This window comes from Trichoderma asperellum, chromosome 1, assembly GCF_020647865.1.
Source record: "Trichoderma asperellum chromosome 1, complete sequence".
Taxonomy (NCBI): Eukaryota; Fungi; Ascomycota; class Sordariomycetes; order Hypocreales; family Hypocreaceae; genus Trichoderma; species Trichoderma asperellum.
In genome coordinates this window covers 7,085,939-7,108,769 of record NC_089415.1, presented here as the reverse complement: position 1 = coordinate 7,108,769, position 22,831 = coordinate 7,085,939, and the positions used below count along the sequence as shown (strand labels likewise).

Below are 22,831 nucleotides of genomic sequence, written 5' to 3'. Positions count from 1 at the left end.
CCCGAAATGTGGCGCTGGTTTTTCCACGGTCGTATTACTGATTGCGCTCCATATGTTTCGAAGTTTCCTTCAACTGTTTTCCGGATCCAGATGGCGGCGAGACTGTTTTATTCTTATTTCTAGCTGAAATTGGAAGGCGGATGTTTTTCTCGGCCCGATGCTACTTTCTGGCTGGCTTTCTTAGGCATCTACCAACCGTTCTTTGGCGTGAGCTGGCCCTGGGCGGGCAAGCCGTCGCCGATAGCGTGGACGTGGATACGTAGGGTTTCTCGGTTTGCATAATTCATAGAACTTACCAAAATGGGTAGGAGAATTATTACTCAGTGCTCAGTGTCCGAACAAGGCCACAAGCGGCTTTGTTTGTGTCCTGCAATTTAACTCGTGGTGATGTCGAGAATAAAGAGTATATATAGGGCGATCTCTGCCTAGAATGAAAAAAAAAGAAGATTATCTAGACTTGGCGTTCGGGTCGATCTAAACGTTTGGAAGGGCGCAGATCGATTTTCTGAAAATGAAGGCCTTTTCCTTTTTGGGCTCTTTGGCAGTGTTGCCTTCTCTCTCGTGGGCTCTGCCCACTGAGGGTGTCTCTAGCAAGCTTGAGAGTAGGGCCTCATCGTGGTTCCTACCCAACATCGACCACACGACGGGAGCCGTAAGAGGTTATGCTCCTGACCTTTATAACAGTGGCGGGTCGCAGAACTACAGCTACCCTGTCTATAAGACAGTAGCATCTGGAGACTCAGCAGGTTTTGTAAATGCCCTGACTTCAGATGGACCTAGCGGCGGCCTGAGAGACAACTGCTACCTAGCTGCAGAGCCGCGTGTTATCTACCTGCCTCCGGGTTAGTTTAAAAAAAATTCCGCTGTTGTTGAATGATATTCTAAACTGTTTGCCACAGGAACCTATACATTGTCGAGCACTGCATTTTTTTACACAGACACAGTCATCATTGGTGATGCCGCTAACCCTCCAACCATTAAAGCGGCAGCTGGCTTCAACGGTAACTATCTTATTGTTGCCGGCCAAGCTGATGGTAGCGCCCGTCCTTGCGGTGGCTACTTTGGCGAAACCCATTTCTCCATCATGAGTAAGTCTAAGCTACATTGATGTGCCGCAAAGAGGGTGGTATATCTGTGATGCTAACGAGGTTCCAGTCAAAAACGTCATCTTGGACACCACGGCTAACTCAGGCAACTCTGGATTTACTGCCATGAGCTGGGCCCTTGCCCAGAACTGTGCTCTGGTATATTAGCCCGCTGTTCTTGTTTTGCCTCATCGTGAATCAGTCTTTTTAACACGCATTAATAGGTCAATGTCAAGATAAACATGCCTCAAGGGGTTCATACTGGTATGCGCATACGCTGATACAAAAGCTTAAAGCCCTGACTAATATTTAATTTGCTTGAAGGTCTATCTGTCGGATCTGGATCCACCATTTCGGTTTCGGATGTCTCATTCAGCTATGGTAACATTGGATTGCACTGGAGTGGTGAGTATTCTGCATCCAACCGCTAGGCGAGATTTTGTGCTAACTTGTTTCCTCTAGGCTCTCAGCAGGGCCAAATCAAGGGCATGACATTCACCGACTGCACCAACGGTATCGTCATTGATGGTGGTAATACTATCACTATTCTTGCACCGACTTGTAACACTGTCGGCCGTTGTATCACTTACAACTCTGGAGAACCCTGGGTCGCTGTCATTGATGGAACCAGCATTAACTCTGGTGACTTCTTCACTAGCGCTGTTCAGTATCCCAATTTTATGCTCGAAAACATTTCCAAAGACACAACCAATAGCAATATGGTTACTGTTAGCGGCACAGTCAAGGTTGGCGGCTCTGCCAGCCTCGGAACTTATGTCTACGGAAACACTTATGGCGCAAACCCGGTCTACCAGACCAACCCGACTTCTCAGGCAGTGAGCAGACCAGCAGCGCTTGCCCCTGGCGGCAAATATCCTATTGTCAACGCCCCACAATACGCCTCCTCAACTATTGCAGATGTTATCAATCTGAAGGACTCAACTCAAAACGGTGGACACACTCTTCAAGGAGACGGATTCACTGACGACACTGCTGCTCTCCAGGGAGCTATTAACACCGCAGCCAGCGCAGGCAAAATCGCTTACCTGCCATTCGGTATCTATATTGTAACCTCAACTATCACTCTTCCCCCAGGAACTGAGTTGTACGGCGAGGGTTGGTCCACCATCTCCGGATCTGGCAGCGCTTTCTCCAATGAGAGCAACCCAACCCCTGTTGTCCAGATTGGTAGCACTCCTGGCCAGAAGGGTGTCGCCCACGTTCAGGACATCCGTTTCACTGTCAACCAGGCTCTGCCTGGCGCTATTCTTCTCCGCATCAACATGGCCGGTAACAACCCCGGTGATGTTGGTGTCTTCAACTCTCTGAACACCATCGGCGGCACTCGTGACACATCACTCAGCTGCACCAGTGAAGCAAACTGCCGTGCTGCTTACCTTGGTGTTCACTTGGCTGCTGGATCCTCAGCTTACATCGATAACTTTTGGTCTTGGGTTGCGGACCACGCCTCTGATGGAAGCGGCAAGAACATTCGATCCGCCGTCAAGGGTGGTGTTCTCGTTGAGGCTACGGCCGGTACCTGGTTGACGGGCCTTGGATCTGAGCACAACTGGCTCTTCCAGCTTGGTTTCCACAATGCTGCCAATGTTCTCATCACCCTCTTCCAGAGTGAAACTAACTATAACCAGGGCAACAACGCCGTTGTTCTTCCTGGACAGCCCTTCACTGCTACTGCTTCGGACCCCAACTTCTCGTGGTGCGGCGGTAGTGACTCCACTTGCCGCATGGGCCTTGCCCAGTGGTATACTGGCAGCAACAGCAACATCTTCCACTATGGAGCTGGTAGCTGGAACTTCCAAAGCTTGACAGGGGTTTATCAGTCACTCATGAACTATATCCAAACGACGATCAGTGGTGCCCATCTCTTTGGTTTCACCAGTGGTCCTCAGACTGGATTTACAATGAGACTGCCCGACGGCAATGAGTTTGGCAATGGTGGAACTGACGGGTTTGGCGGATCGTGGGGAACTTTGATTGCGGGCATTAACAGCCAGTCTTAGATAGTTCTCGGTATAGTCGGTAAATATTGTATATAACATTAGTAAAGTATTTATAGAATTGAAAGCCAATCAAAATCAAATTGATCAGCTGTTACATCTAATTATGCACTAAAGACGCAAGTAGCAAAAAGTTGTCAGATCATTGAAAGTATTCACGAAACCACACATGCCATAATCCTTTATTAAACCACAGATATAGAAGATCGATCATACCGCGGCAAATATCCCGTTGTTTTTAATATGGACCGGCTGAATGCTGGAATGAGGATTGATCATATATTATAAATGTCCTTAATATGGTCAGCAGAAAAGTCATTGCTATAAAGAGAATCTAGTAAGTGTTCCCCGCGGGTACAGAAGGATGATGCCAATCTTGCTCAAACCGGGCCCAAGCTCCATGTTCTGGCTCACTGAGAACAGAGAGGTTGTAAATAACCATATCATAGTACCCATCTCGGGGCACTTTGCCACCACAGACATTCCCACCTACTGCCACGTTCAATAATATGTTCATATCTCGAAGTGGTCGAGTCCCGCTTGGAACTTCGCCCTTCATTACAGGCCTTCCATCAATGTACCAGATCATTCTTCCCTGGCCAGGTACACCGTTGGGCTGTTCCCAGGCAAAGTCATATCTCACAGGACGAGAGTGCATATCGGGAATACGAGTACCTAAAACTCGGTGCTTCTGTGGTTCGTGATGAAACCCCCAGTGAAGACAAGAGCGATTTTCGTGATCTCCGTTCCAAGTTTCTGCGATGTCAATCTCGCCATCGGTGGGCCAAGAGAAAGGCTCTCGAGGCAGAAGCCAGAAAGCGGGCCAGATACCCTCTGCGCAAGGAGATACTATCGTGGCGGTTAAAACACCTTTGTCGCGAGCAAGAGTCTGTCTGCTGACTAGACGAGCTGACGTATATCGCTGCTCTGCCGAAGGCGCAGAATTGTTTGCAAGGGCTCGTACGACAAGCAACCCTTCAGGCGTGCTACACAATAGACAATCAGAATAACAGTCTTGCTACGCAGCCTGCATTCAGCAGCAGTGCTGCTTTTGGCCTCAACCTACTGGAAAGCATTTTGTGGTTCTGCAGTATAAAATTGCAGCTCTTGATTGCCCCATCCATCTGGCCCATTGCCTAGCTTAGCCTCCCACTCAAGACTAACTGGAACATTAGGGTAGAATTGAGGTTTCCAATATACTTCGCCGCGAAATGGGGGCACAGCTGGAGGGTGAGGTGGCACAGGTGGTGGCTGCGACGCTGTTCCTGGCTCAGCGACTAAATGGTTTAGTTCTTGTTTGAAACGACTGAAGTGATCTTTCCATGGCATGTTGATATACGCTTTATGCGGGTGCGAAATAGTAGGCGATACAGCGCACTAGATCGAGCGTGGCCGCTCTGCGAGCCTTGACCGTGAAGGGATTATACCAGCTAAATGCGTAGATCGTTCAGTGACGTAAGGTGAAACCTGGTCTCGTATAACGACTTGGCATAACGTCACCTGACCGCCGGCTGCATCTCACTAGACATATGTAAATTAACGCCACAATTGGCTTGCTTTGGGGCGTAATAATTCATTAAACAGGTCAGCAGGAATATTCGACAGCGTGGCTTGGATAACTGACGCATCAGGGAGCTGCCACGCGATCAGGTGCAACAGGGGAATTTTTATATTATGTATATATATATGGTACAAAGAACCTTATAACTTATATATATGGGCATTATGGAACAGTATTTGAATCAGCTTAGATGAGACCCAAGCTCTCTACGAACATGTGATGTGAATTCTTTGCCTGTTTCAATGTCTACCGGATTCGTCTAACTGAGGTACTTCGAGGGAAGGAAGTAGGGTAGGTACATATGCTAGTTGAAGAGATGGACGCACCCAGATGAATAACAGATTACGATGGAATATAGACAAATTCAAATCATCCAGTCATTTTACATTTCATCGAGAACAATGGCCAATCACTGTGCATCGCTTATTGGAGTGACCCGAGGTTTATAGGCCAGATGTTGTACCGTACCTGTATGCTGCCTCCCTATCAGGTCCCACTCTTTGTGGCAGATGTGTCGCACTCGTCAAGACAGGCTTGAAATACCATGTAGGGAGCAGTATAACTGTAGTAATTCATTCTTCCACTAGGCTAGTTTAACCCGTAAACGGGCATACCCCAAATGCGGCAAGCACTTTAAGGCGCATGTACCAGGCAAAATCCGGAGCCATGCGGACGCTACGGAGTTGGAGGGTTACATGCATGTAGTCTAGAACTGGCGAGGCGCGTGGTAAAGAGTAAAACATATAATATGTGGGTGAAGTATGTTAACTTTTTCATGGACAGCCATCCTGTATTTCTCCAAGAAAGTTAGAGGGAGCGCCGGTTATAAGTCGTGTTTGTGGTTACAGTAGCAGTCTTGCCGTGTTGCTCTTCCCATACATGCCCCGCGGCCTGCACAGTGCCATGATGGATGGAGACCAAATTTTGAAGAGGCGAACGTCTATTCCGCACTCAGGTTGACCATCATATCTCAGGCTTTGCCCCAAATTTATCCAATAGACATAGTAAAAGAGAGAAGGGGATAAGGAGAAAGAGAAGGCAAAATTTTGTAATGATATGAGAGCATCAGAAAAAGAATATAGAAAAAAAGAAGTGGTTGTGCTCATTTCTAGAAACGACGTTTTGACACCTTTGACACTAGACTAATGTTGGCCAGACAAGCGGGTATTGCGCACATGGATTAGTCTGACGCATCATTCGGCCAAGTTTTCCGGCTCGCTTTGTTTGCGCCATCAACACTACTCGTTGAGTTAATTGCCGCTGGAAGAGCTGGAAAGGCCGCATTATCAAACACAAAGCATTGGAGCTGTGAGACCCATCAGCCGCCCAATGCCCCCTCAGTCCCCGACCGATGCCCGAGATTCGCCCGGCTCATCCGCGAGCGGCGAAAAGAAACACAAAGGCAACAATGGCTCTACCAGCAAGAAGCGCGGATACAGCGAAAGCACAGGGCTCGCGAACGGATCCAGTAGCCACGTCGTGCGACGTTCAAGCATAAGCAAGCCCGGACGCGATCAGCGCGACGAGCCCATACTCAAGCACCATAAGAAGCGGAAGCGCCGTCAGGCCGCCGAGGATCGACCAAAAGACAATGTGGACCAAGCCCAAGCCTCATCCGAAGCAACAACATCCTTATCGCGACAAGAGAGTCCCGCCATTGACTTCGATGGCCTCAGCCGACCGAGTATAGGTACGCGCCAGCGATTAGAAGAAAGCGAAGATGAGAGAGCCGCTCGACTTGAGCGTATGAAAGGAGCTGTCAAAACGCTGCTTGAATGTGTCGGCGAGGACCCAAACCGAGAGGGCCTTTTGGCCACGCCCGAACGATATGCTAAAGCCATGATGTTTTTCACTCAGGGCTATGAACAAAACGTATTCGACATCGTTAATGGCGCGATTTTCCAAGAGGGACACAACGAGATGGTTATAGTAAAAAACATTGAAGCTTTTGCTCTTTGTGAGCACCACTTAGTGCCTTTTACAGGCAAGATACACATTGGGTACATTCCAAATAATGCCGTTATTGGTATTTCCAAGCTTCCGCGAATCGCCGATATGTTTTCTCGCCGGCTGCAGATTCAGGAGCGCCTTACTAAAGAAATAGCGAATGCTATTTTCGACATCCTGCAGCCTCAAGGAGTGGCCGTAGTTATGGAGTCTAGTCACCTATGCATGGTTATGCGCGGGGTGCAGAAGACGAGCAGCACAACCATTACAAGCTGTATGCTGGGCTGCTTTGAACGCAGAGAAAAGACTCGGAATGAGTTTCTCAGCTTGATTAATGTTAATCGCCTTTGAGGCGTAGTTCCTTTCCTTTCACTTCCAGTCCTATATTCAACATTCTGCCACTGGCTTTAACGGTGAGCTTCCCCCCTCACACGTCTTTAAGAGCAAATGTTACTCTTGCATCAGCCTCTTTGTGGTCTTATCCTGCATTCTACTATTTTCATTCATTAGAAAATTACTTGACCTGTCTGAAAAGCATGGCATAATAATGTATGCCAAATTGAAATCGCTTTAGTAGCATACAGATAAACACTGAGTTCATTTTCCCATGTTCTAATATCATCAGTAAAGAAATTCATCATACTACTTACGCAGTATCATAAGCCTCGTTTTCTTATGTCTCTAAAGATTTGGGGCATAACTTTACGCTCATGTGGCCTGCTCGCTTGAACTATCTTAAAGCAATCTTTTTTATTTTTTTATTTTTTCTTAAATATTTCGATCTATGTCCAACACGTACCTTATATACTCACTATTGTGTCTGTCTTTAGCAACCGTCAATGGCTTATATGGACAACTAAACCCATCGCTGAAAAGTTGTGCGTAGCCCTTGGCATAGAGTTTTCCTAACTGTATCTTCTGGGTAATAAATTTTACTTATGCTCACTTATATCTATATATGGTTGGCTGAATCAATCTTATTTACTCAACTGAGCCTTGCTGCATGCTAATAATTGCTGTATATATCTATATATGTATATATCGGCGTAAAGGACAGCCATGCTGAACAGGCTTCTACGACGCTTATTGAAGGATTATTGTTCTGATGCATTATGGCTGGTGATTTAATACCGCAGCCGATATACTAAGACGTCGTGGTCTTAGCTCATACTACCTAGGTAAGTTGTGAAAATCTGGGTAGCTATAAGGGAAAAGACGAAATGTTGGTGCGCTCATCCAGCAAGTCCGTGTAATTCTCTTGGAGGTAATTATGACTGCCTTTATTCACCCATTTTATCCATTACGGGAATATAGAGTGTCCTAGAGCGCTTTGGTGAGTTATATATCGGATTCTCTTGTTCTATTCTCCATTTATAAAGCCGTATTGGGTATCAGTGAGACAATTATTAATTTACGATTCTCCGAAGCAAGCTGCGATACAAAATAAACTTGTATACTTATCGAATCACTGTATTACATCATAGTATTAGTATTGAAAGATTTTGGGTGACGGCAACGGTGTGCCTCGACTACCTGCAGCAATGTACACGTCACCACCATGTCCGTATTAATTACCAGTCCTCCCCTGGCAAGGCAATCAAACTACCCTTCTTTGTACCATCAACTCCTCCCAATGTCAAAGCAGCATTAACGACACCTCCCAAACCCTCTCCCGCAACAAGGCCAGCAGCAACTGAGAATGCGTAAGTCTCGAAGCCTTTTGGGAAATATTTCCGCCACCACCACGAGGTGATACTGCCAAACAAAATGGCACTGAGAATAGGTTAGTAAGGTTCTTAAAGCAGTAAGCATTGGAGTAAGACGAACTTAGCATATCCACTATCAATTCCCAAGACCCATGCGACGCCGATTGACATCCAGTTCGGTAGGTAGCTGCGGTACTTTTCTCTGGGACCGACTAGATAGAAGTTTTTGACAAGCGCTTGGATGGCGCAGACAACACCGCAAACGATGGCAAAGATTCCTGAAGACAATGGAATTGGAAGCTTTGGAAGAGTTACAGCCTGGGCGACTGCCTGCCAGGCAACAACTGATGGGGCCGAAAAGGGACAATGCTCAATTGTTTGATCGCGGATGCAGGGATATGCAGACATAAAAAGGACAAATATACCAGGAGCGAGAAAGATGGAGACCAAGGCGCCCGCAGCTTGTGCGTAAAACTGAAGTTTGGGGGGAGTTCGAAGGAGAAATCCGACTCGAAAATCGCTTACCAAGTTAGTAGCGACATCGGCAGTGCCCGAAGCAATATTGCCCGCAATGAGATTGATTCGCTGAGCGTCCTGAATTGCGTAATGTCCCTTTGTAATACCGCCAAAAACAAGCTGAGACGCCTTGGAAGAGGCAGTAAGAGGTGCGGTATCGGTAACGGCACCTCCATAAATACTGAGAAATGCAAATACAAGACCCAAAATGCAGGCGAGGATAGCTAAGCCTGCATTCATATGAAACTGCAGTTCGCAAACAATGCATGCAACAACCACAAAAGTGATCGTGCCGGTCAACCAGACCCAGATGGGCACTTGGTCCTCTGGAGGCGCAAAATCTTCCAAAAGGGTTGATTCTTGATTTGCCTTTGCCGCCTGCTTCTGCAGGAAAGCATTGTTCTTGCCTCGAGACTGCAACGCGTCATTGATCGAACCAGCAAAGCTGCGGAGAGCATATTTGACGCCATCATAAATGACACGAATGTGGATGAGAAATTCAACCAAGCTGTACACGATAAGTACCATGACACCGGGCCATAACATCCAATATCGAGGCGAAGGAACCCAACCGGGGGTACCGATCCCGCTCATACTGTTGAAGTTTACCAGGCCTTCCCACTTTCCTTCTCCAATGGGCTTGCCCACGCATTCACCGTAATGAACAAGCAGAGGTCCAATCAGACCCCAGGCGACAACTGTACCTAGCCACCATGAAACGGCAGCATTGAGACCAACGAGAATACCGGAGCCAAAGAAAGCGGGTGTTAGCTGAATGTACCAACCCCAGTTTTCGATATTGAGCGCCCCATTCTTGTAGCCGCTCCAGATATAAAACCAAGTGAATATATGCCAATTGTGTAATATGCCATCAGCATATTGAGATACCACAATATGAGTAAAGGCACCTAAAAAGGTAAATCCCAGTGCCTTGACTTTACGGATAGCATCGGTAGCGCCACCACTAACGGCATGCATGGATCGAACTATTCAAAGGTCAACTTTGTTTTCATACTCTCCACTCTAACGTAAGAACTTACTGCAAATGGCAGTCGCCGTGGGTGTAGGGAATATCAAGTTTAATTCCCTCGCAACGTTTATAATAAAGAACTTTCGAAGAGGCACGGCGGCAAAGAGGCCGAAGAAAGCACACACAAGGGTAATGGTGAGGATACGGCCGAAGTCGTCTTTGGGGTTATCAGACAACAGGCTGAGGCGGTACATTGCCGGCAAACCAGCAACAAAAAGGCCGGCCATGCCACCAGCGCCTGTTGCAGAGGCTTGGATAATTGAGTTCTCTTGAGGGCCGAAGCGAGTTCCGATACCAGGGACGCCAGGGAGGACTTTGGTTAGGAGAATGATGAAACCTGAAATGGGCTGATTAGCTTAAAATTTACAAAAAGTGCTCTAGTCATGATGATAGAGCACGGAGTGCACAAATTATTCGTGTATGACTTACCATAGCCAAAAATAGCACCAAACATGGTAGCAGGAAATGTGAATCCGGTCTTGAGACCTATAGAAATTGATTATCAGGCATAGCTCCTTCTTATGAGCTAATAACTTCATGTTCCAGGAGACACAAGGACCATGATAAATTGTCATAAAATAATATGCTCACTTACCTAAATATACATTAGAAGCATTGACTAGGGAGCCCAAAACGATTCCAGTGAGTACCGCTCGAACAGTCAATGGGTTAGGTTCAGGTTCGACTCCCTTTGGGGTAGGAAAGCTTGTAAACAGGTCTGTGATAGCTTCATCTTCTGAGTCTTCATCCTCAGGCTTGAGAACAACCTCCACGGACACTCGCTTCTCCTGGACGCCACCTTCGTCGCCCAAATACTCGGGTTTCTCAGTAGGCACACCCATAGTGGCAGCCTTTTCTCGCTCCTTTCGGTACGGTTCTGTTAAACAAAACTGTGCTGAGAGCCGAATTTGTAGGTGTCGAGATGATGATCTCGGTGTATCATCCAAGACAATCTACACAGATGGAATTCGCGGCCTCGCCGTAGTATTTAATGTGGTCGCTGCAAAGCTACAGGAAGGTAACATTCAAAACTAGTGCATGCCAAGGCTATAAACACCGTTCCCAGGACCATCTACAGTTCGCCGGTAGGTCCAAAGTGTACGGTGACCGAAAACAAACAAACTATCATCCTTCAGGAAGGCACCTTTGTTTAGTTAACAGCTCTTTGGTATTGTGGATAGGAACTTTTTGTCGGGCGTTGGTTGCCAGATCATTAGACGAATGCGGGAAACCCCAATCAAAAACAACACGCCTAACCAAGAAAGTGATATCTCCGTATACCTTGCCTTGCTGGAGGGTACACCGTAATCACCAACCGATTTTGATCATAGATAATCGGAAAGAATATGTTTCATTCAGGGCTGTAGCTAGAACCACTAGGGGTGGGAGCTAAGGACGCCGTCTACCTTCACATGGCCTCCCAAGGACATAAGTTCCTTTGAAGAACAGCACCAATCTCTCGATCATGAACTCCAAGGTGGAACCGACGCACCTCCGCGATATTACTTGAGGCGGCGGCAGAATAATTCGCCCCCGTATATTCGCTTATCCGGTAAGGTTGCCAGATTAAGCGCTAGGCGGATAGTGTGTATATGAAACCGAAGCACTGTGAATTAAACTAGCCTGCTCTGAAGCATGGGCTGGCAACTCGTGTTATCACCAGGACCAGATTCTGTTGCTTATAAACCTCTCTTTTCCTTTCTTTTTTAACTAAAGCAGCAAATTCTATGATATAGAGAACATATGCTGCTGGACGTGTCTACTGCGCCCCCTCGAAATATTAAATCTGTCCACTATTTACTACAATTAGTCAAGAGATTAGGGATAGTTGGGGAATTACTTTTTAAAGAAAGATCCACAACTTAATTGCTCCGGGGAATACGTTATTTGGCGCGTGTTGGCATATAGAGCTGGTAGATATTGGCACTTATCGTGTTACGTTAGCGCATGATCTTTCTTACCCAGTACCTAGATGGGAGACAATGAATCGCATTGTACTCCGTATATGCTATGGCCGAAATGGACATGATACATATTATAATGCGGTATACTCCGTATATGAGTGGCAAATGGAATGTTGAATGGGTAGGAGCTGTGCGCGCGCTGATCAATCCCAGCTTGCCTCAGATTCTAGCAGAAGTTTTGTCGCCTGCTTCACCATAAATACGGTTAATACAAGCATGTTCCCTTAAGGCTCCAGCGGTAAAAACTATTGGGAGATATAAGTGGATCTCAGGACAAGTTTTCTTGTATTTGCAGGCACCATTTATAATAGTTTACGTACTACTAATCCACGCCACTTTAATTCCACGGGTTCTCCCATCTCGGCCCAGATATGGCCACGAGACATCAGTCACACAGTATTAAGAACAAGGTCCCGTTTTAACTTTGCTCTGGTACGTTTCTTAAAGCAAATAAGGATAGGTAGGCTAACCCCAAGTTAGAAAAGCGGCCGACTCTCTTGCCCCTGCCCTTAGCCAACGCCACACCACCAAGGAACCTTTGGATATCTTGGCTAGCTTTTTGCAGAGACAGGGTGGTCATGAAATTGGAACCTTTGTAAATGCAAGACCACACGAGCAAGCCATAAGCACGCCCTACAGTGGATACTGACACCAGAAGCGACAAAGTGGCCTAAATGCTCAGCAACGACATCTTCTTCTCTGTGACTGAATTATGGAGTCGTCACTTACGTAGCCGCCAGAGCTTATTCCATCTGCCGTAGTGGAGGTAGAGTGCCGCGTTGTAAGAGCATCGGAAATGATACCAATCATTGATTACTACTTCAGTTCCCGAATTAATCAACATCTTAAAAGAGTCGTGGTGGAGCGCTGCGACGCCTCGGAGAACTGACTGGTCTTGGCTGCTGTGCCAAGCTGTGCCAAGTTGTGCCAGGCTTAGCCAAGTTTAGCTCCCAAATACTGTACATATCTGCGTCTTGGCGCTTTTACCAGGTTAGTTCAACCGCTTTGATGGGCAGTATTCCACGTTCTATTAGTACATATCGTGGACGTTTCAGGCAATAGCCGCCACCCTCACTGCCTTGTGTATCAATCTCGTGAGGGCGCTAGAGAGGGATGGCCAGGGTAAGCTGCGTGACAGTGCAGGATGCACCTACGTAGATGCGTAAGAGTAGTACGTAGTATTGAAATGTTAAAAACACGCGAACGAAGCAGTTGTTTGTACAAAGATGAAAGATAAATGCCCCGGCGTACCCCATACGGATACCTGGTGGCACGTTTCATCCAATTGAAGCTCTGACCCCTTTCTCAGGCCACATGTTCAGTCACCCACCCACTATACGCATACAAGTTTTCCTGGGGCGCACAGCGCAGTCAGCCTTTTTTTTTTTTTTTTTTTTTTGGCATAATAACTCAAGTTGAGGTGACCTGTGGCCGCACGTTTAGCATTTCATGACGTGTGCTTATCATTCAAAAAGGAGCTACATCCTATGGCGCTCATTCCTGTGTTCCAAGCACCTATAAACGCCATATAAGAGTCCTTGAATAGTATACGAGTGCTGGTAATGATTAAATATGCCGCTTTTGCGACATTTAGCAGAATATCCGGCGGAATTAACCAGTAGCATATGTCCAAATATACAACTATTAAAGTACATATTTTAGATATGTTAAAAGAATATGGTAATAAATCTTGAATATTATAGTTTTCAAAAATTAAAGGTAAAAGTGCTATATATAAAGCAAGATGGGCGAAGATGCCTAATGCATAACTGCGTTAAGAAGGCGTAGAGGCAGCTGGGGTTGTATAGCCAACACAGAGCAGATTTAAAGATTTTGACAGTCTACTTTTAATACACCTTTGGCATAGATTAGGACGTATGAATGATTACAACAATACCCCGCGCGTTCCATTGAACGATTGTTCTTGTAGCCTAATTTAGAGCGTTTTTTGTGTGACTTTAGTGAAGTTATCTCCGACAAATCATTCATACATGACTACAAGGTTTCAATAAAAAAAAGCCTATGTTTGAACTGTCACAGTTTGTTTATCGACCCCAAATTAACCACTGTGATTTATTGATTCAATTGGGTATAGAATATTTGCCAGCGGATGTTGACAGAGACCCAGATATTCCTTCATTCATGAGACAAGCTATTTCTTGTAGCTTATGATTCACACACCGCTGTTTTCATGGATATTTTCCATAATTTCCATATCCTCCCTTTGGCGCTGGGTAATTTTTATAGTCTCCATAACCTCCTTTTGGAGGCGGATATGCACCATAGCCACCGTAATCGCCATATCCTGGGTCAGCTTCTGGTGCAGCGTTGGGAGCGGCTTCGGCGACCGGACTAGCCAGAGTCGAGGAGACTGCAGCAATCAGAGTGACCCAAAATAATTTCATGTTGGAATCTTCAATAGATTGCTAGATTTGTAAGGCTTTGTGCTGAGTAGATGCTGCTAATGTATATATGGATTTTAATTGTCGATCTTCGAATACACTATTGTTTGGGGAGCGGAAGCGGCTCACTTTTAAACACAAAATACACGAGCTTCATGATCGTCAGATTAGATCATATTGAGTCATTCAATGTTAGCTGAACGACTTTTTTTCTTTAATTTAAAGTATAATTGAAACTATTCATATATGACGCCCAGACGATATGCCTTGAGGAGATAAGTCAAACTTTACTGAAGTACATCGCGCATTTCAGATGGTAACTAAACAATTGGAATAGCGCCACAACTCCTAAGTGCCTGCCACTCGAATAAAATCTATAATAGGAAGCTAGTTATACAAATGGATCGGCTCGAACTAGCTGATGTGTGGCACGCAGCACGTGTGTGAAAAAAAAAAAAAAAAAAAAAAAAAAAAAAAAAAAAAAAAAAGAACGAAAAGAATACTGAACAATGCACAATCAGTAGCAGCGTTGCTCTGGAGAATCCAAAAGCTAGTACAACTCCATGATTATTTATGTCGTCATAGGATGTTACTATTGTAGTCTATGCTTGGAATGTGGGTTAACTAGATGCAAACTAGAGGGGAATCCTCCGTATACGAGACGCCTCAAAAGTCGGCGGAAGAGCCGGTATTATCATTATCGTTCCTTGTTGCTGGCGAGATCGTTCCCTCGTTCGGATTAAGACTGTTTAGACAAGGATTTGGCTATAAATTAACCTTATAACAGGATTTTATTGGCATTAAGAATGTAAAACTAAAATTTCTAAGTGTATCAGCTGAAAATATAGAGTTTAGGTTCAAGTAGGTTGCCTTGTCATTTAGTGTCATATGGTATCATTTGTTTATTTCTTTTCTAATAATCTAATCTTACACATTCTTCCTAATTCTAACTTCTCTTTTGATATCTAAATCTGGGGATTCCGCAAAACAATGGACAAGAGACAACATCTACGTCGACTACTTTCCAGTATCTCGGACGAGTCTGGCGAGGAGGACAGCTTCCTTCAACATTCTATCAGCGAGAAGCCAAATAAGAAATCCGATTTTCGCAAGCCTCTTATAAAATCTGTTTGCGTGTTGTTTATATTGGTGGTGGCTTGTGGGCTCTCTTTTTTGGCCGGAACGTGGGTGCCCACGCGACAACCAACTATTGATGGTGTATGTGCAAAACATACAAACCGATGGTGTAAGAAATATACATGCAGAAATTTATGAGATTCTGACCATGGAAAATTCACAGCACCTCTAATTCGTGATGTGGAGATTCGATACACATCCAAAGAGTTCAATGGATCTTTCATGAATGAAGATATATACCGACAAGTGGGGTCGCCAGAAGTCGACAAGGCTTGGGAAGATCTCGGGGTTGATTGTGAGTATGATGATGCTATTGAAGCTCAAGTAGTGTTCTTAACTGTCTATAGATCGAGCTAGTGTTATCTCATACGAGGATGGTCTCGCTAGCGGGCTGGGCGCATCTTTTGTCCAACGCGCGAAAAAATATGGCGGAGGTTTTCTCGTTAACGTGGAAGGATTACACCACTTGCACTGCTTGGTAATGATTCTCGCCTGAACCATTTCAGTTGAAGTCCCAAAAGGCATTAGTAGTTAACCATCTATCAGAATCTAGTCCGCAAAGCGCTCTATTTCAACTACGATCGATATAAAGAGTTGGGAGAGCATGCCTTCTTGAACGAAGAGTATATCTTACGTCGGCATATTAGTAAGTTTACCAGTGCGGTATAGAAGATGAGTATAATCATGTCTCTAATAACTGTAAAGCACATTGCCTTGACACTGTTCGTCAAGCTTTGATGTGCCATATAGATACAGGTGTTTTGGGGCAGGTGTGGATCGACCCAGAAGAACCAACGGCATTTCCGGATTTCCGCACAAAACATACCTGCAAGAATTATGAAGATATACGTGAATGGGCAAAGCTTCTTCAGGTAAGGACAAGCTATAAGGGTAGATATTCGTTGATTGACCTTCATCTAGGCGCCACCTCTTGATCAAATACCCAAAGATTACCTAGCCCCGCCAAATCCTGACGATGTGATAGTTTCTACGCCATAAACTGGCGATTCATTGTGGCGATCTGGCTATAGTGCATGAATTAGGTAGATTTATTTATTATTTTCCATAACAAGACACTAAGGATTGAGACGAATAAAAGTCAAAATTGACAGATCTTGCCTTCAACGCTGCAAGCAAGGGTAATAATAAGACTATTGAAACTCAAATAACAAGATATGCCATTTCCGGCAATCCGAATGTCAAAGATATCTTAAGCACCTAATTAAACTAGGGACCTAGCGTATATGAAACTTCAGCAACGGGGTCAATGGTACTCATCTGTTGAGTATGGGGTATCAGCACATCCACGCCGTTCATGAATCCAGCAGCGACATTATCGGGATATACTTCTGGTGGCAACAAGTTCCTTTCGCCGTTAGCTTGCGTTCGCCAAAGCGTATGCATCGACTTGAAGGTCTGAAGCAACTTGGGATCGTCGGCTGCGGTGCGATCTACGCCAAGGATTTCGCGCGCCTTAGTACGTAAATCATCATCCGTGGGGATGGTTAAACTCATAATGCACTCCTCGATGTAGGCATTCAATCCGTCCTCAAGCTCCCGCGAGCAGAACACTGAGGCAGGGAATCGGAATTGTCCTTCACAGAGAGCATGTACATAGCGCTCCGCTGTATCTTTGCTGACGTTGTAGGGTCGGTTGTCAATGTATACGAATGTATCTTCTGAGAATTCTATGTGTTTGCCCGCTCTTGGTTTCACGAACGGTGGTTGGAACCCTGTTCCGCCGTCTTTCACTGTCCATGGCCGAGGAGGGGAAACTGGTGATAGGCCAAATTCTCCAGAGGGGATTAGACCAGCGTCGTGTTTGAAACGAGCAAGCCACTCGGCATTATCAGCAGCAGTCTGATTCCACGGATCGTCATCGTCATAGATAATCCAGCGAGCTTGGTGTTGGATCTCTTCATCAGAGGGAATCTGGATGTATTTAGTACAAAATTCGTTAAAACGCACCATATGGCTACCAGCAATGGGATAAAAACACACATGTTGAAGAGGGTTGTTTGGGCTTAAGCAACTCGCTACGAATCGAGTGAGTTCTTTTTCTAGTCTCCCATAACAATTGACATCGCTTAGAAAATATCGCGGTGGCTCATTTTCAGAATTATTATGTTGGGATATTTGTACCGAAGAAGCCGGTATGTTATCGTTTGCCTTTATTGGCAAGGTACCATCAATGGCTTCGTCCGAGAAACCCCAGTGTGACGTCTGGGGAGAAATCATTATTTTGGCTCCAGGATCGCTGTTTTGATTAGGTAATGTTTGTTCTCTGATTTCTAGTGCCGGCAGTGAAGCATCCATTTCCAAGCTGGTGCGGCCCTGGAAGGTATTCAAGTAATCTGGCTTAGTCGATCCAGCCTGGCTGGCAGAATCACCAGCATTGTATATATCGATGTGCGGGTCGCGTTGCATATGCTGTTCTAGTACCCCTTCGGTAAACTGTTGCAGTGGGTTCTCGTGTATTGAATTTTCCTGTATCTCGAATGGATTGTATGCTGTGATGCCGCTATTGGCTATTAGTTGAATTCCACCATCTTTCCCCATATTTGGCGGTAAGCCCGCTCGACGTTTAAATTCTGAGAGCCAATTTGTTGAGGAGTTAATCAAGAACTTGAACCATTGAACAGCCTCTCCACTCTTAAAATTCGACTTGGGCTCGACGTCGTCTATAGCCTTGCAGGCCTGGATCTGCAGTTCAGCATCTGTAGGAGTCTGGCCTAATGCTTGTTTGCATTTCACATAGTCGTTCAATATCTTCTCCTTTTCGCATCCGATAATGCTCAAGCTAGAATTAGCAGATTTAAATGCTTTTATCTTCTCGATTTGCGTTATCCAAGAAAGATTATTGACTGGTTTTCGGCTTCCCTCGTTGATTAAACTTTGAGTAGTGTCGTACGACGGCTTGCAAAGCATGATTAGATCGCGGAACCATGAGATATCAGGACCTGTGAGCGACGTGTCCTCCGTGTCGGCTTTTCGTACAATTCTCTGTGCTTCAATAAGAAGTTGATCGTCCGTAGGTGTCACCCCGGCCGATCCTAAATCTCTAATGTAGTCAACCAGCCATAACTTGACATAGTCTTCTAGCGTCTTGTTGGAACGGATCTCATCTTTGGAGGCTTCGTACGGATTAAGGGTATTACGTTCGTGGTGAATGAGATCTGGAATATGAGTAAGGAATGAACTGATAGAAGATTTCCTGAGAAAGCCATGAAAGGACAAAAAAAAAAAACTTACATGGTGGCATTCCATTTTCAACAACCTTCAGTACGTCTTCGGCAAATCCCCAATCTCCTTTCCAGTGTGCCATTGATTTACCACTCTTGAAATGTTGTGCCAGATGTTCCACACGCGAATCCCAAGTGTCCATCAAAATACCGCAGAACCCGCATCTGGATCGAATTTTTGGTGTAGATGCTTTCCAGCCATTCATAGGCCACTTCTGAAATTTGACACCGTGAACGATATTCAAATGCTGGCGAAGATGATCTTTCCTATAGAAAGTCTTTCCATCTAGCGATCTTTCAGTGCAAACAAAATCATTATGTTGTTCGGTATGTTCTAGCGACGGATTCTTAGATCCACAGTATACGCATGCCAAGCAATTCCTTTCGCTGAAGAACTGTATCGGCCCATACGGTGTACAGACCCATCGTTCGAGAGACAGATGTAGCGATTTTTCATGTCTTTGCCAGTCATGTTTCGTCTTGAAAGTTTCAGTGCAGAATGTGCACTGGTACGTGTAGATAGACGGCAGTATGGTCGAGATATCAACGGCTTTGGGGATCTGGCGACGTCGACGACGTCGTCCTCGACTTCTCAGCGAGGTTAAAGACTCGAAAGATCCACGAGATACGTGGGAGTAAGCTGAAGCAAAAGAGCCCTTGCTAGAGTTTGATGTTTTCGAACTGCTGGCAGATGAGAGCTGATCGGCAGAGCCCGCAAACGGGTCCTCGACATCGTTGTAACCAGTAAGCGAGCGGCCGATTCCGCCCGTGAACTCTGAAGATAAGGCTGCGGTGGCAATGTCAGTTATGGAAGCAGGTTCTTGGTCAGGTGGAGAATGCTGCCATCGTTCCATAGGGCTCATCTCTCTCATAGCGGGAGTGACGCTTCGTGGAATATTAATGCCATTGGGGTCCCGATATGGACTTGATGAGCCAGAGCTTGGAGTTCGAACTTTGCCTCTTCGTCGGGCGTTTGCCACCCAATTGCTAATTTGTGTTTTGCTTAAGCCCGTTTGACGGACCAGGTTCTCCTTCTCTTCATTGTTTGGGTAGGGGTGACGATGGTTAGAGAGCAGCCAATTCCTGAGAACTCGAAGTGCCTCTCGCGAAAATCTGGCGCCGACCTTGGGATTGTTTCCGACGTGTTTAGCTGAGTTCTCTCCCAGTGATTCATGAAGTTCGGTGCTAGATTCTGAGCCATCGTGAGAATTGATCAACGGCTGCTTCAACGGGTTCGTATCATCGTCAGCCGAGACTGGAGATTCCAAAAAGGATTCTTGTTGAGCCTCAGTCACGCTGGTGTCGGTCGTAAAATCACAAACCCTTCCCTGGGCTATACATGACGTACAGGCACCAAGAAAGGTACCCCCGTGAGCCACCTCGCAATGGAGGCGTTGCTGAGCGCAGTACCCGCATGGAAACAAGACGCTTATGTTATCGATGCTTGAGGAGAATTCTATACAATCATCATAGCCCATGATACCCGTCTTTAGGATGATGGATGGTCAGATATAATAGGCAGCGTAACACTGGACTACGTGGAAAATTAGCCCGGGGTATCTATCTTAGGGCGTGGTGATACAATGAAGTGAACGGCTTGTTGGAGTATGAACATTGCATCCTCAACTTGGAGAAACTTACTAATCGATGCCGTTGGTCATTTATAGGGCGTGATATCGGTATCGCTGATTGGATGTAATCTCTAGCGTCAGCGCTCAACTTCCTAAACAAAATCCACCTGGGAGAGCATGAAGGCGGGGCTGCGGGGTAATATTAGCAGGAGAATATAGCAATCGGCCTTCAAGTTCTGTGTAGAGAATGTTGATTTGTTAGAATAATTACAAAACAGCGGTTTTTTGCTTGGATTTATTAAATATTTCTTGTTATATGCAAATATTATCCTGGGTATATCTTTTCGCTTTCTTAACAGCTTAAATGCAATCACCTGGTTAACTTTTTCCATGATACCCACGCCTGTTTTCTTGCCCCCCTCCTCCGCGAATAAAAAGTGGCAGCGGGTTCACAGATAAAAGGAGAAGGTTGGAAATGTTAAGATTAATATATCAGATAACGATAATGGGCGAAGTTTTGAACATAGACTCTCGCCCATATGTCATTGGCCGCTCTCTGCTCCGAACATGCGTCACTACTTCGCCATTTCCTTTGCAGATGTTGAGTCATTATTGTTAGCCATGACATATCGTGCAGAAAATTGAGATAGACTCTAATATCTCATCCTTACCGTCAAGAACTGGCCGGCGAATTTTTTTTAAGAGAAAATTATGTAGATCGATATACTTCTTCATACACATTTATTGTAATTCTAACCCTGCATATCTAGCTGGAGCGCCTAAGCATTCATCAACTTGGACTAGTTCTGCTACGCTATGCTCCTCTTGAAGTACTAGGCAATAATCGCTGATATGTAATTTGAGTTGGATGCATGAGCAAAAGCCGAAGCTAGCGCAATATTTAAAGAGTTGTGTCTTCTTCTTTGCTCTTCAAATGTACTTTTAGAAGTACGAGTGGTGGAAAATAGTTGTGGCCGCCGCTGATTAAGCCAATGTTGGCTCAGGCCGGCCGAGGCACGCCCAGAAGTCCATTGACTAGCCTCGGCCATTACGACAAGTTTTCTTCATTATTTATAGTCGCAATTGTGTATTTTTATAGATTAATGTGAAACAGAATTACCACAATTGCTTAAGTCGCATACTTGAACTGTATAATTCGGTCGCCATTATGCCCCTTTATGATGTTGAATATGTAACCCCGCTTACACCGGAGCAGCAAGAACAGCTGGCTATTGCTTTCACTGATTTGCATTCAAAGCGTTTCAACACTCCACGTTTCTTTGTTAACGTCCGGTATACCGATGTGAACAATCAAGTAGTATTTCGAGGAGGTTTACGGCGAAAGTACAATCGTGTGGTCATCCGAACACGAGCAGGGAGCAATCGTACTAACGAAGCATACCTGGACCACTGCAAGCAAATTACAACCGAATGGGAGAGAATTATAGGATCAGAGGGTGAAAGAGGACTGCGAACGGTTTGGATAATGGGCGCTTTGACAACGGCTTTGGAAGCTGGAATTGGCCGGCCAAAAGTAAGTTAGCGGCAGCTTTACCTAGTATATTTGACTAATACATTCTGTTAAATAGACTGGAGAAGAAAACCAGTGGTTGAAGGACAATATGGCACACTTTGAAACTTTGGCTGCAGCTGGTGATGAAGATTTTAATGAGCTCCTAAAGGAGTTTAAGGGAAAGAAGTCAAATGCAATCTGATATCCCCATAATTGCAGGATGATATGTTAGTGAATTCAGCTATTCTATTATGGTGAAGTAAAGGTAGTTGTGTCTACACCCTACTAGTGCAAGGCTATCAGCTAGCAAATATAATTGACTGGCATATAGCAGGAGAAAACTTGTTAAGCCAGAATGAAGCTGTTCTACACATCGCAGATTCTCTTGAAAAACTAAGAAATTGACAAGTCCATTTATTGGAAGCTGTTTTCCGCATACTATCGTACGTCATTATAATGGTCACGTTCAATCTGTCTTTTCTGGACTTCTCTTGATGATTGGAGACTCTTCAATGGTCGTTTAGCTCAAAGCTTTGACTCCGATCTCCTAATTATTAATGCAGCTGGCACGGGTCTCACCACCCAGCACGGCTACGTTATGACATCGCTTATTGTAGAGCCCAAAGAAGTTGGTGATGCTATTTATAAGCCTACAATATTTGTCGCAGCTGGGCGTCAACCTCATTTTTCCTTGTTGTTGCTGGCTAGGTATGCCAAGCGGAGGCGGTCAAAAACCTGGAAAGAGTGCTCGCCGGCACGAACTATTCACACAAAGACATGGCAGATGCAGCATCTGGCGCACAGAGCATACTATTTGAGGAAATTAGCGACGAGATACCCCATTAAGCGATGAACACAATTATAGAGGCCATACAGAAAGACTTTATTTACTGCAATGTGGAGGCGGTACCATACTGTTGGTGACCCCATTCATGGAACGAGGGAAGCTTTTTGGAGAAATTGCGGCCGTTGGAGCTTAGCCCGAATCGCTTTGCGTGTATTATATACTTAGGTCACATACATGACAGCAGGAAGGCTCTGTTTCATGCCCTGAGACACTTCATTCCAGTAAATTACTTGTGTACCATACATCCTCGCAAAACTCGATAGTGAGTGTCTCCCATCTTAATTTTAGGTGA

The 22,831-nt window shown here is 45.3% G+C and overlaps 8 protein-coding genes across 8 annotated transcripts; 4 read left to right on the top strand and 4 right to left on the bottom strand.

The window, feature by feature from the left end:
- The first annotated feature begins 467 nt into the window (after nucleotides 1-467).
- Nucleotides 468-3,191, top strand: TrAFT101_002269 (uncharacterized protein). The gene is made up of 6 exons (XM_024905100.2): nucleotides 468-842; nucleotides 900-1,088; nucleotides 1,156-1,244; nucleotides 1,310-1,349; nucleotides 1,410-1,490; nucleotides 1,548-3,191. The coding sequence occupies exons 1-6, from the start codon at nucleotides 512-514 to the stop codon at nucleotides 3,104-3,106; spliced, it is 2,289 nt and encodes a 762-aa protein (XP_024763392.1). The 5' UTR covers nucleotides 468-511; the 3' UTR covers nucleotides 3,107-3,191.
- A 52-nt stretch (nucleotides 3,192-3,243) lies between these two features.
- On the bottom strand, nucleotides 3,244-4,517 carry TrAFT101_002268 (uncharacterized protein). The gene is made up of 2 exons (XM_024902431.2): nucleotides 4,170-4,517; nucleotides 3,244-4,089 (listed from the first exon to the last, which is right to left on the bottom strand). The coding sequence occupies exons 1-2, from the start codon at nucleotides 4,430-4,432 to the stop codon at nucleotides 3,438-3,440; spliced, it is 915 nt and encodes a 304-aa protein (XP_024763391.1). The 5' UTR covers nucleotides 4,433-4,517; the 3' UTR covers nucleotides 3,244-3,437.
- Nucleotides 4,518-5,470: 953 nt separating this feature from the next.
- GCH1_1 (GTP cyclohydrolase 1) lies at nucleotides 5,471-7,326 on the top strand. The gene has a single exon (XM_024899740.2). It carries the CDS (start codon nucleotides 5,994-5,996, stop codon nucleotides 6,960-6,962), a length of 969 nt encoding a protein of 322 aa, XP_024763390.1. The 5' UTR covers nucleotides 5,471-5,993; the 3' UTR covers nucleotides 6,963-7,326.
- A 752-nt stretch (nucleotides 7,327-8,078) lies between these two features.
- On the bottom strand, nucleotides 8,079-10,828 carry TrAFT101_002266 (uncharacterized protein). The gene is made up of 5 exons (XM_024910556.2): nucleotides 10,459-10,828; nucleotides 10,293-10,349; nucleotides 9,874-10,200; nucleotides 8,439-9,819; nucleotides 8,079-8,384 (listed from the first exon to the last, which is right to left on the bottom strand). Exons 1-5 carry the CDS (start codon nucleotides 10,703-10,705, stop codon nucleotides 8,183-8,185), a joined length of 2,214 nt encoding a protein of 737 aa, XP_024763389.1. The 5' UTR covers nucleotides 10,706-10,828; the 3' UTR covers nucleotides 8,079-8,182.
- A 2,931-nt stretch (nucleotides 10,829-13,759) lies between these two features.
- TrAFT101_002265 (uncharacterized protein) lies at nucleotides 13,760-14,301 on the bottom strand. The gene has a single exon (XM_024907873.2). It carries the CDS (start codon nucleotides 14,230-14,232, stop codon nucleotides 14,017-14,019), a length of 216 nt encoding a protein of 71 aa, XP_024763388.1. The 5' UTR covers nucleotides 14,233-14,301; the 3' UTR covers nucleotides 13,760-14,016.
- A 908-nt stretch (nucleotides 14,302-15,209) lies between these two features.
- TrAFT101_002264 (uncharacterized protein) lies at nucleotides 15,210-16,439 on the top strand. Its single transcript, XM_024901817.2, has 6 exons — nucleotides 15,210-15,475; nucleotides 15,530-15,661; nucleotides 15,714-15,844; nucleotides 15,913-16,012; nucleotides 16,072-16,238; nucleotides 16,288-16,439. The coding sequence occupies exons 1-6, from the start codon at nucleotides 15,220-15,222 to the stop codon at nucleotides 16,363-16,365; spliced, it is 864 nt and encodes a 287-aa protein (XP_024763387.2). The 5' UTR covers nucleotides 15,210-15,219; the 3' UTR covers nucleotides 16,366-16,439.
- TrAFT101_002263 (uncharacterized protein) lies at nucleotides 16,386-20,196 on the bottom strand. The gene is made up of 3 exons (XM_024901816.2): nucleotides 18,619-20,196; nucleotides 17,368-18,542; nucleotides 16,386-17,298 (listed from the first exon to the last, which is right to left on the bottom strand). The coding sequence occupies exons 1-3, from the start codon at nucleotides 20,084-20,086 to the stop codon at nucleotides 16,594-16,596; spliced, it is 3,348 nt and encodes a 1,115-aa protein (XP_024763386.1). The 5' UTR covers nucleotides 20,087-20,196; the 3' UTR covers nucleotides 16,386-16,593.
- Nucleotides 20,197-21,347: 1,151 nt separating this feature from the next.
- Nucleotides 21,348-21,894, top strand: TrAFT101_002262 (uncharacterized protein; the record flags this gene model as incomplete). Its single annotated transcript, XM_024903680.1, has 2 exons — nucleotides 21,348-21,713; nucleotides 21,769-21,894. 2 exons carry the CDS (start codon nucleotides 21,348-21,350, stop codon nucleotides 21,892-21,894), a joined length of 492 nt encoding a protein of 163 aa, XP_024763385.1.
- Between the last annotated feature and the right edge of the window lie 937 nt (nucleotides 21,895-22,831).

Bases quoted from the DNA above. Each gene is read 5' to 3' on its own strand.
- TrAFT101_002268 (XM_024902431.2), bottom strand. From the start codon at position 4,432: ATGCCATGGAAAGATCACTTCAGTCGTTTCAAACAAGAACTAAACCAT. The intron at 4,090-4,169 runs GTAGGTTGAGGC...TCTATTGTGTAG, and splicing joins GAACCACAAAATGCTTTCCA to CACGCCTGAAGGGTTGCTTG.
- GCH1_1 (XM_024899740.2), top strand. From the start codon at position 5,994: ATGCCCCCTCAGTCCCCGACCGATGCCCGAGATTCGCCCGGCTCATCC.
- TrAFT101_002265 (XM_024907873.2), bottom strand. From the start codon at position 14,232: ATGAAATTATTTTGGGTCACTCTGATTGCTGCAGTCTCCTCGACTCTG.
- TrAFT101_002266 (XM_024910556.2), bottom strand. From the start codon at position 10,705: ATGGGTGTGCCTACTGAGAAACCCGAGTATTTGGGCGACGAAGGTGGC. The intron at 10,350-10,458 runs GTAAGTGAGCAT...CAATTTCTATAG, and splicing joins TGCTTCTAATGTATATTTAG to GTCTCAAGACCGGATTCACA. The intron at 9,820-9,873 runs GTAAGTTCTTAC...ACCTTTGAATAG, and splicing joins CACGGCGACTGCCATTTGCA to TTCGATCCATGCATGCCGTT.
- TrAFT101_002263 (XM_024901816.2), bottom strand. From the start codon at position 20,086: ATGGGCTATGATGATTGTATAGAATTCTCCTCAAGCATCGATAACATA. The intron at 18,543-18,618 runs GTAAGTTTTTTT...CTCATATTCCAG, and splicing joins TGAAAATGGAATGCCACCAT to ATCTCATTCACCACGAACGT. The intron at 17,299-17,367 runs GTGTGTTTTTAT...AAATACATCCAG, and splicing joins CAAACAACCCTCTTCAACAT to ATTCCCTCTGATGAAGAGAT.
- TrAFT101_002264 (XM_024901817.2), top strand. From the start codon at position 15,220: ATGGACAAGAGACAACATCTACGTCGACTACTTTCCAGTATCTCGGAC. The intron at 15,845-15,912 runs GTAATGATTCTC...ACCATCTATCAG, and splicing joins TACACCACTTGCACTGCTTG to AATCTAGTCCGCAAAGCGCT. The intron at 16,013-16,071 runs GTAAGTTTACCA...ATAACTGTAAAG, and splicing joins TATCTTACGTCGGCATATTA to CACATTGCCTTGACACTGTT.
- TrAFT101_002269 (XM_024905100.2), top strand. From the start codon at position 512: ATGAAGGCCTTTTCCTTTTTGGGCTCTTTGGCAGTGTTGCCTTCTCTC. The intron at 1,350-1,409 runs GTATGCGCATAC...ATTTGCTTGAAG, and splicing joins GCCTCAAGGGGTTCATACTG to GTCTATCTGTCGGATCTGGA. The intron at 1,491-1,547 runs GTGAGTATTCTG...TGTTTCCTCTAG, and splicing joins CATTGGATTGCACTGGAGTG to GCTCTCAGCAGGGCCAAATC.